Source organism: Leucopleurus acutus, assembly GCF_964270905.1.
Source record: "Leucopleurus acutus genome assembly, chromosome: 16".
In the NCBI taxonomy this organism is placed as follows: Eukaryota; Metazoa; Chordata; class Mammalia; order Artiodactyla; family Delphinidae; genus Leucopleurus; species Leucopleurus acutus.
The window spans coordinates 23,691,742-23,703,268 of record NC_139158.1 but is presented as its reverse complement, the minus strand read 5'-3'; the positions used below and the strand labels follow the sequence as shown (position 1 = coordinate 23,703,268).

Genomic DNA, 11,527 nt, shown 5'->3' with positions numbered 1-11,527 from the left:
GAGGCTAACATGAAGTCAGTGTGGAACTGATAGTAGTAAGGGTGATAGAAACCTCAAGCTTCCAGAAACAGCAGGGGCAAAGAACTCAGGAGCTGAGTTTTTGAACAGAATGGGCCAGAGGTGTAACGGAGATACTAGCCCTGGAGGAAAGCCTCTGGTCCTTCCAGAGACTGAGTTACCTTATATCCTGTAATAAATTAAACTAGCTAGAATGGTTTCTGTTTTTTGCAACGAAAAATGATGACTAATAAAGCAGGTAGGTAGTACTGTATACCAGAAACTAACACAACATTGTAAATCAACTATACTTCAATATTTTCAAAAAGCAGGTAGGACTAATATCCCAGCCCCCATTTGACAGATGACAAGATTGATCCCCAAGAAGCTCCAGAGCAGATTGCTGAAAGAGCTGCAAGTAGGCCTGTGTTAGTTTGCAAGTAACTAGAATTTAGTTCAAATCAGTAAATTTAATTTTAGCTTCATTAATTTATTTTAAATACACTAAATTTAAATTTAGTTCAAACTAGTACTTTTGAAAAAAAATAGTGGAGAATGTTATTCCTTGCTCACAGAATACGAACATGGGAAGGGTAGGGTGCAGCTGCATCTCAGGAACCACTGGAAGCCAAACACCGTAAGGACCTGATGCATCTGTCTGCTCAGGGACATTCCTCTGTTACTCCAAGCATCTTCTTCCACGTGGCCGAAATCATGATAATCAGCAGCACTCAAGATTTTTATCTTATCATTTCCACCATTTTAAAGACACAAACCTCACGTCTTCCAGGTTCAAAAACCCTCATGTATCCTCTACCTGGTTTGAGGCAGGTGCCCCACCTAAGGACAGACTGTCAGAGGGCTGCGGGTTGGGGGTACGTAAGAGCCACGTGTACGCATGGAGGGGGTTGCGGTGGGTAACGGAAAAAGCCACGTTGAGAACAGAGGGTCCTACAGTCTCCTGACATCCACCCAAAGAATGATAAACCCTTTTATTCTATAGCCCACCCATTTCCTTTTTGTAACTTAATAAGCCCTTACTAAATTTCAGAAATTGCTCTAAGCACTTGTAGCAGGAGGCTAGTAACAAAGCAGAATCATCAACGGGTGATTTCTTGCTCTTCCTACTCTTGTCATTGCTGAATAGCTGGATCTCTGCACTGTCATCCACACTCCCAGGCCTGGGCTAATGCAGCCCAGTGCCCATCACCATGGCAGAAAGAAACAGGGTGCATGGGAGTTCTCCCACCAGCCACTAGATGCTCCAGCCTGGAACACACATCACTTCTGCTCACAGCTCATTCATTGACCAGAATTAATCACATGGAAAGTACATGTGCCTGGCAGGTGGAGAACCTGAATATTTTGCCAACAGCTCTAATTACCATTCCAGCACTTTACAAGCATTATATTTAATCTTAATGACCACCACAGAGAGTAGTACCATTATCCCTACATTAAAGATGAAGAAACTGATGCACATAAAGGAAAGGCAACTGGCCCAAGATCACACAGCATGTGATCCATTCTATTAACCATATCTTTCTTTACTGCCTCCCTTATTTTCTTTGTGGTCTGCAGCACTTTCATTGCCCATTAGATTACTTAAAACATAAAACTGGGAACCTGGGTGCCAGGACAGTGACCTTGAACTGAATCCTGCCCATATCCCACTCTACTCCCATGCTTCCCTGAGACTGATTCTTGGGACCATGGAATTCTGTGGACTCAACACTACAACACAGGCACTGGATGGGATTACACTTTTAGAAACACTCTCCCATGGCCCAGAGGGTCAGTGATGACTTTTTTAAACATGCTGACATCTTTGATAGGCTAGATGCTGGGGACAGAGATAACAGGGTTCCTGCTGTGGAACATGGACTAGATGTTGGCACACCCTGGGTACCCCAAGTGCCTGGATATAGTAAACATATAATAAATTTAGTTACACACTGAAGATAAAGAGAATGTATGCCAGAACATAAGGGCCAGAAAACTTAGACTGGTAAAGCATTTAAATCCTGACTTTGCCACTCCCTAGCATCTTCAATAAATGGTGTCAAAGCTCTGTGCTTCATTTTTTTCACCTGAAAAACTGGAGCCAGCAATAGTAGCCATCATGCAGAATTAAGATGAAATGAGATGATACATGTAAAGCTCTTATTCCATGCCTGGCATATAGCAGTAAACATTTAACAAACACTAAAAACTACTATTAGCCTTATTAAGGCATTTATATCTTTAGGAGAGAAAAGACAGAGTATAACAACACATGTTCCTTTTGGAGGAAGATTTACGATGGAAGTGACATTTAAGCTGGATCTTGGGAACACCTCTGGGGAAGAGGAGAAGGCATTCCAGGTGGGGTGAGCCATAAGCAAGGGCTCAGAGGTGGGGCACATATGTGGGGGTGATTTAGAGTTTAGGATTAGATTATCTCTATATTAAAGATGAAACAACTGGTATGGTCAGCTGTTTTGGGAAACAGTGAATTCGACTGGAAAGCCAAGTAAGAATCAGACTTCGGGTCTCCCAGAGCTTGCTTTCTTCGGGGTCAGTAGTGGAAAGCGAACTTCCTAGCCTGGGGAGAAGGGAAAAGTAATCTCAGATGCTGACCTGACCAAGGAAGGCTGTAATAACTCTGGCTTTCCCAGAGAACTGAGTACTCAGAATTCTATCTACCCAAGTTACCCAGAGGCAAGGCAAAACAGGTTCTAAATGAGGACACGGCATGCACTGGTGTGGACACAGACGTGCTGCTAAAACATGGAGGATATTCTTGGCAGCGGTTTTGACTTCCAGGGTCTGGGTACGTGCTGCGGCCCCCTTTAACACTGACTCAAAGTGCATCTGGTGGGCTGTCCCACTCCGAACCCCAGATCTCTGCCTGCTGGCAACAGTAGCACGTTAGGAGGAAAAGCTGAGTTCACACCACAGCAAAGTACAACTCTGAGCCAAGTCATTATGCCAGCAGGAACCTAAACTATCTCCAGAGCCTCAAACCCAGGTGTCTAGACCCAGCCAACCAGCCCCCGGTCATGTTACAACTCTTACTGGGTCTCAGAAACAAGGACTAAGGCCACCTGCTTCCTCACTCATGTGCTGTTAAATTCATCAACAGGTCACCCAATTTTCCTTATCCAGATTTTTCCCACCCTTGTTCATTTTAAAGGACACAGGATCCCTACTAATGGCAAATAGGGCCATTTTCTTGTCCTCACTTTAGCATTCGAAGTCAATGCCCAGTATGATATTCAGTCAACGTGTACTTACTGAGTCTTCCCCTATGTGCCATGTATCAGGCTAGAGACCAGACAACAGTAAACAAAACATGGCCTCCATCCACCTAGAGTTTACAACCTTGGCATTAAGAGAACCAATCAACCATTAGCTCTTTGGTCTTCTAGACTCACTTCACTTCAGTGTCTGACAAATACAGCTGTAAAATGACTGTCAAGTGCTATTTTATATAACCTCATCTTTCCCTCAACTGAGGTAAATTTTTTTCCATTATCCCCAATATACAGATGAGGGAATCAAAGTTATTACGTGGAAAAGCAGACCTCAATCCTGGTGTACTGAGCCCCCAAACCCATGTTACTTACTCATGGCCTTCCAAACATCAGAGGCCCCAAACCCAGACATGCCTCTCAACTTTTCTTCTCACATTTTGGCAAGTGAGGCCTACCACATGTGGTTACCAGCTACATCTCTAGGGTGTCTAGGTACTCCTGTTTCCCATATCTTACAGTAGGCCCTCCTTCCAGGAAGTTACTAAGTTACTGAATACAAGCCATGCACCAGTCCATGTTAGCAACCCCATGAGGTTAAGTTGTCCCTGTTTACCCAACAGGAAGAACAAAGAAGTCGTCACTTGCCAGAATTCACCTTACGCCAGGTCAGCGAGGGTTTTTACCAAGCACTGTCTGACCCAGAAGAAAGTCAAAAAACAGCCCTATAGGAAAGTTATCAAAACAATCCCAATGGAGAACTGTGAAACTTATCCTTTTCTGAAAAGAAAAATAAAATCAAACCTATACATCAAAAAGGTTTAGGCACCTAACATCCTATTGGGTCTATTGGACATCTTGTAATAAGGCCTACAACCTGACAGCCTTTTTAACTTTGGCCCACTTGACCAGCAGACAACTGAGGAAAAGTAGCTGCTGTCCTTTTTTGTAAGGCTGAGCTGCCCCATTCACCCTACTCCTATGCAGGAAAATACAGCTGGCTAGGTGCTCAATTACATAACATACCCAGGATCTCTTCCAAGCGTCCTTTCTCCTTGGCCAGACCCACCAAGAATCAAGAGTCTAGACTGTGCTGTCCAATACGGAACACCAGCCACATGTAGCTATTAAAAGAGGCTAGTCCCAATTAAGATGTGCTTTAGGTGTAAATAAATGTACAGTGTTCATCATTTCAAAGACATCATGAAGAGTACAATCCCATTCATTTTTCACATCAATTATATGCTGAAATTTTAACTTCTGAACACAAAATGTTATTAAAAAAAAAATCAATCCCAGCTGTTTCTCTTTGTCTTCACGCGGCTACTAGAAGGCTTAACTACACATGTGGCTCTTGTTACAGCTGTACTGGACAGCACTACTCTTAGAAGGGAGAGTGGAGCCGTGGTCTGTTTCACAAAAGCCACCCCTGCCCTCTCTTTGGTGCCTGAGCTCTTTACAAGCATTTCCCAGGTCAAGTGGTCCAGTAAACTAATTCTCGCCAATTCCAGAATATACCTGGTGACAGGTTTACAGTAAAACTAGTTTTTAAAAGATGGTCCACTTTTTGGAAAAAATGACATTTTATAACCACATATTGCTAAAATGTCCCTGATATGCCATCCAAATTTACTTTGAGATGAGTCTTAGTGAGCTGTGGAGCTCTAGTTATCTGTTTCCTTATGAGCACTTACATAATCAACTACAACCATATCATATTTTTAGGGCTTGAAATGTGTATTCTGTCAAGCTAAAAAGAGGAAAGGCACCACTCCTTCCAGGGTTAATGTAAGACTCCAGAAAGGGACAGCTTCACCACCTGGACCCCAATCCAGAGTCAACCATCCAGGGCCAGACACACCCTCCTCTGGTGAGCCATAAGGGTGACGGCGAAAGTTATCCCAAGTCAAAACTTTCTTCTACGTCAAGGAAACAGCATTCACCAATTAACACAAAGGCTGTACACTCCCGCAGACGCTCTTGCTACTCTGCTGTACAAAGTTCAAAACGACTGAGGGAAGCACCAGAGTCCTCTGAGGCATTTTATTTGCACGTATGTATTACATCCCTAGAAAAAGAATCCAAGGATTTTCCCTCCTGTGTGTTTTCGTCTTGCTTCTTCATGGTCCATGATGCCAGCTGAGGTTGTCAGTACAATGAAACTATGGAAAGTTTAAAAAAAAAAAAAAAAAAAGCTGGTAAGTTTTTCCTAAGAATGTTCAACACAGAGCTACTTTCTGGTACAGAAAAACTCCAACATTTATCAGTGCTTAAGATGCCTTCCCATAATGGACACACAGACTAATGCTGCCTCCACAGGCTGGCAGTACACAGGCACGGTTCCTAGAACCAAAGACCCAAACCCAGAGATATCAGCTATACACATACAGTCCTGGCCTCAGCTAACAACGAGAAGCAATGTTACCTAAGAGCAAAGACTGGAACTCCTTTAACTTCAAAATGTCACTTTCTGCTCTCAAGGAGACATGCAATCTAAAGCATTAAAGTACTGACTGAATTGTTTCTGCCACTTACTGTGTGTACCATCACAGGCAAGCTACTGTACACAGTTATTTGGACAAAGGGCGTTCCACCTGGCCTGGCTACCTCATGGGTTACTATGGGGATCAACGTAAGACACAGAAGGTATGCCAACTGGGAGGCATGAAAATTAGTATCGTAACTACAATCAGAAATGACTCGCTCATAACACTATACCTGTTGTACGGCAGCCACGAAGTGGGAGTAAATTCAGCATCACCAAACATGACTGTGGGTTTAAGTTCTTAACCACAAATAGATAAGCACTTACTGTGTCAGATCTTAAAGTGCTTTACCAGAACTAAATCAGGTGATACTATAACTTACAAGAGAACTACTACCTTTTTTAAGATGAAGAAATCAAGGCTATGACTTGCCCAAGGCCTCACAGGTTTAAAGCAGAAAAACCAGGATTTGAACTCAGTCTCTTACCGAGGAGGAAGATTTTCAAATCGAGTTTCCCCAGAGGCCAATGGTTGAGAAGTCATTCTGGCCATAGGAAGGGATTCACAGTGAACATATATCAACTATATGCCCTGAGCCAAAAGAGCAGACATTAAAGGGCACACAATTCTGCTGTCTCTCAGCCAGCCTCAGCTCTTCCACGCCTCTCAGAAACTAGAGCCTAACACATGAAGTATGGCAACACAGAAGCTAATCCTTGAGTCAAGGATGGAAACGGAGACAACTGCTACTGCTATTAAGTTAAAAAAAAAAAAAAAGCTCAAGTCAAACTGCATCACAGGGATCCACAGCATTAACTTTTAAATACGGAAAATTGACTCACCCAAACTGACGGGACGGGAGCAGGTTATTCTGCCATTTTTCTAGATCTTTCAGTTGCACATCAAACCTGGGGCTGATCACTCCACACTGTAAAAACGTAACAGAAAACGCTGTTCACACTTCACCAATAACAGAAAAAGAGTAACACTAAAATGCATTTATAACTGAATAGTCATATAAACCAACCAACTCAACATTTAATGGGTAACTATTTTGTACAATCTTTGATATAAATGCCATTTGAAAAACACAATTAAGACTATGCCTACTTAGGAAGAAAAGGCACACTATTGAAAAAGTCAACAGAAGAGGTAAAACACCAAGATAACATCAGTGTGCATTCCTATGGCCCACAGAGCTGCCTCAGCACAAATGACCAGATTTTAAAGAACTCAAGTCTTAGACAAATAAATTATAGTCAAGCCCTACTAATCTAGCAAAATGTATAGAAGGCAGAACGAGGTAGAGTTATCCCACCCGCATGCTATGACAGTGTTGGGTGGGAGAGAAGACACAGCAACAACTATCCTCCAAAGTGAGAGCTAAGAGCCAAGGCACTACAATCCATCACACCTAAACCATAAAACACAATAAAGTTTCAAATATCCACTAACAGGCTACATGACTCTATCCGTGGGTTCACACAAGGTCTATGACTACATCCAATTGGGTGGAAAATGAGGGGACTAAAAGGCTCTTTAGTTAATTAGAGCTAAAAGTGACCCCGCCCTCTGCTAGACCACCAACTCTACAAATCACTAGCACACTTAAAAAAAAAAAAAAAAATCAAAGCAGGAAGCCTCCTGCTGTTTACACACAAGAAATGATCACGTGAGAACACTCAGGATTCGTACCTTCAGAGGGCTAAGGGAGCGGACAGAAAGTTGTGTGTGCACATCCACAGAAGAATCATTCAAGATTCCAAGATGCTTAACTGTAAACTAGAAGAGGCTATGAGATTAGAACTTAGTGAAGTCTTTGGAGCTGGTACACTTCCCTAGACAGATCTGAACCCACAGAAACTGAAAATGGACCTGTCATGCCCAACTGCCCCATGGCAGGAGGCCCACTCAGGTTCTTCTTTTTATAACATCACCTTATCAGCTACAAATGTCACTTGACTGTCAAGGGCAATCCCACACTGGATGCAAGCAATACAGGGATAGGAATAGGGAAAACCCAAGCAAGCTACAGTGAAAGACCTTTCTGAGGCCTCTACACTACCACACCCAGGCTTGCTTTATTCCAGCAGCAAAAAGCCCTTCCATTCAGCTAGCAGAACTCCAGCACATCCACTCCCAAAGCAGATGAATCTTAAGAGGATACAATCAAGGCAAGAATTTTCTTAATCTATAATCTTTAAACACTACCTTACTTCCCAACTGCATTACAATTCCACAGTAAGGTACATCTATCTCCTGCATGAAGGAAACTGAGGCAAAAATGTCTTATAAAGTAAGAAAACTGCAACTGAGAGAAACCAAAAACTAATTCAAACAGTTAAATGTGGCAGGGCCTGGATTTCAACTACCTGTTAGCCAGGATTTTCTAAACTAGTATACCACTGAACAAGGATGTCACAAATGAGTTCCATTTGGGAAATACTCTGTTAAAACTTATTTCTCAAGCTATTATGTGTAGTTCAAGAGAAATGTGGTACAGGGCACTTCTCCAACTAAGTTTTTTTGGTTTTGCTTTTTTAACATCAACAAAAGCTGCTGCAGGACAGCTTTAAACTGTATACTGGAACCAGCTCTTCCACAGTTTACTGAGACCTTGAGCAGGACTCAGCTCTCAGCTTCCTAACTCCTAAAAACGGGGGAAAAAAGACACGCCCTCTTGTACTTCAAGAACATTGTGAGGGTCAGAGCGAAAGAGAAGTGAATCCAAATCCTTCCGTGGGATTGGAGTCTAATGGCTACAACAGAACAAAACAAGACATAGGCCCAAAATTGCCTTCAAAAATTCTTCAAAGGCTTCAAATTCAGTAGTTTTCATCTGACACTAAGTATCCACACGGGAAGCAAATTCACTATGTAAGGAACCAACTTTGTAAAATAGGAATTGTTGGTCCAGGAAATAACCTTATCAATAAATCTGGCCCCTGTCACTAACCACTCACTTTCTTGGCCCGTGTGCCCCACTCTGTTGGACCCCTTGCAAATAGGAAAGCTACAAACCTGAACACAGAAAGCAGGGTAGCAGCTTAGAGACCCCCAACTTGCTTATAGACAGATACCTGCCCCCAAAATACATGGAATCAGTTAAACCACAAAGTCAAAAGAATCAAACAGATTCAGTAGATTATGCCTACAGGGAGAAGAGACCTCAAAGACATACATTCAGCCTATGTCAGCAAAAACAGAAATATTAATAGTTAGAGAATCCCATATTCTCTGTTCAAAATACCCAACAATCACCAAGCGAGACGAAGGACCAAAACTTATTTACATTGTCAGGACTAGTGGCCTTGAGCCACCCAAGATTCAAACACCAGTATCATCGGTTGTTCATTTTCACCCAACCCTGCCGCATCTCCCTTCAGATACCTTCTACTCCACAAACACTAAGTTAACTCACAATTCTACCTGGAGAACAAACGAAGTAAAAGGTCCTATATAAAAATTAACGATTTTAATCAATCCTTAATCTTTTTAACCTAAAGCAAGCACATTATCTGATTCTACAAGGGCAATTATAACATGGAACACCTTGGTAGACCATTCTGAAGGTTCTTAAACATGGAAGATAATCAATCCTTACCTTATTTAGCCTGCCTGTGAGGTTCACAACAATTTTCCCAGCCCTGTGATCATCGATGATTTCAAATTCGCCAATGTAACCTACAGAACACAAGTGACTGTATTAAAAATAATTTTTAAAATTTAGGGGGCAACACCCAAAACAATCCACCCTGAAATGTTAAAAAGGGGATTATTTCCTCCTTGCCTTTTCACGGCTTCCCACTCCCAAAGGCTACCTCGTGCCCAAGACAAAACAATCCTCCTTTCCATCCCAAGGAGCTCTTAGGTTCAGGGCCCTTTCAGTGACATGTTGCAGCTGCAATGTTACACAAGGAAAGGCCATTTTAGCTGCCAAACTTTCTCTTCCTTTCAACAGTTCTACCCTACTCAGTTATTTCTTGAACAGCATCATTTGTCCAGAACTACCCCGTCCACAGCCCCAATCAATTGCATTAGTTCCCATGTATGACTGCCACCTTGTTCTCCCATCTTCCCACATCTTCCCACATCTCTCCAACAGTTAACTTCTACAGGACCCATTCTGTAACATGTTTACCTCAAAACATAATAAACAGCAAGACACTTACCATGCTTCATCATCACAGTGAGAAACCTGACGATGACTTTGGAGCACGGCCTAATAAGAACCTGGCGTTTGCCTCTCTTTTCGGCATTGTTGATACTCTTGAGAGCATCGGCCAGGACATTCATGCGCACCATTATGGCTGTTCAGGGAAGAGAAAACAGGGATTTTATTGGCATTGCCATTAAAAGGCACCCAATCATTCCACTGGGAACACATCCTTTCCTTTCTGCCTCTATCATAAGGAAGTTTCCCCATTTCTAAGCAGGCTAGTTCCCCAGGATACCCAGAGGAATATGTCGACTGTGTCCAACCAAATAATTCATTTGATTATTTCATTAATCAAATGAAAATACCAGCCATGGTAGGTCAGTTATTCAGAACGGGAGCTGATAATCACCAGCAATATTTTCCAAACTTCTGGAATCCGGCAGCATCTGTACTATTTAACATTGTCCTTTAAACCAACTGACTCAGTGTCAGCCTTGTCCTAACACCCAAAAGATACTAGTCAACTCTCACCTAACACCCGTAACTATTAAAATGAAACGTCCGTCCTTGTGCCATCTAAAATTATGACCAACAGCAATCGTAGCACACTGGTAAGCAGAAACATTTCACATGCACCAGAATGGACTCTATCACAATGGGCACGAACTTCAATAGTTTTGAAAGCTAAGGATAGAGGCATGCCTCAAATGACAACAGCAGGGATCCAACCTGCTTCCTCAAGCTCAACAAAGTGTCTGAGGGGAAACCCTGGGGCCCAGACGACCCAAGTTCGTTCCAGCAAACCGCCACCCCAGGCAGGATCCAGTTTTCCCTCCTGAGGATCTTCTGTCTCCCAAGTTCCCGGCGCGGCCGAAGTAATGGGAAGCTGCACGGCTCACCAAGGTTACGGCTCCCCGATGCTTCTCGGAGCCAAGGAGCTGCCTCGACCACTAATGGGAGACCCTGGCGCCGCCGAAAGAGTCGGGACTGCCCCCTGACGGTCGAAAGCTCCGGGTCCCGCCGGGGCTGCGGCCTGCGCCTCAGAGACCGGGCTCCCCAGAGTGCAGAGCATGGGGCGGCCGGGCAGGACTCCCCCCTCCGCCTGCCCAGACCCCTGCAAGGATAGTATCCCCGGCCCAGAAGGTCTCCGACATCCTCGCAGGACACCGAAGCCGAGTCCTACACCATAGGATGGCACCGATAGTTGACGGATGATACTAGACCGTTGAGAGAAAGACACTCACCGGCACGGAAAGATGGCGGAAAGAAGTTGGGCGGGGCGAGTGAACGGAATTATGGGAAGCGGTCGGGCTATCGCGAGACTTTCAAAGGACCGCCAAAAACAAAAAAAATTAAAAAATGAATTGCCTAGTGGAAGGAGGCGGGCGAGGGGCGGAACCTCCTCAGGGGTGGGCAGTAGAGAGTCGATGGAGTCGAACACCCAGGCGAGGCCCTGGGGAGCTAGGTGGTGGAGGTGCGGCGTTAGCACAGGTTCGACTACCTTCTAGCATTTAATCCGTAAAAGTCAAAAACTGACAAGGGCCTAGATATTTGCAAATTTTTATTGCAGTAACTGTTTACCATTTAGAATTAATTTTGATACTTGCGTATTTACAGTATCTCTAGAAGGACCCACAAGAAATCGGTAAATG

The 11,527-nt window shown here is 43.5% G+C and overlaps 1 protein-coding gene across 1 annotated transcript; it reads right to left on the bottom strand.

Moving 5' to 3' along the window:
* Window positions 1-4,964: 4,964 nt before the first annotated feature.
* RPS15A (ribosomal protein S15a) lies at window positions 4,965-11,154 on the bottom strand. Its single transcript, XM_082857056.1, has 5 exons — window positions 11,120-11,154; window positions 9,889-10,026; window positions 9,321-9,400; window positions 6,559-6,644; window positions 4,965-5,392 (listed from the first exon to the last, which is right to left on the bottom strand). The coding sequence occupies exons 2-5, from the start codon at window positions 10,019-10,021 to the stop codon at window positions 5,299-5,301; spliced, it is 393 nt and encodes a 130-aa protein (XP_082713182.1). The 5' UTR covers window positions 10,022-10,026; window positions 11,120-11,154; the 3' UTR covers window positions 4,965-5,298.
* Between the last annotated feature and the right edge of the window lie 373 nt (window positions 11,155-11,527).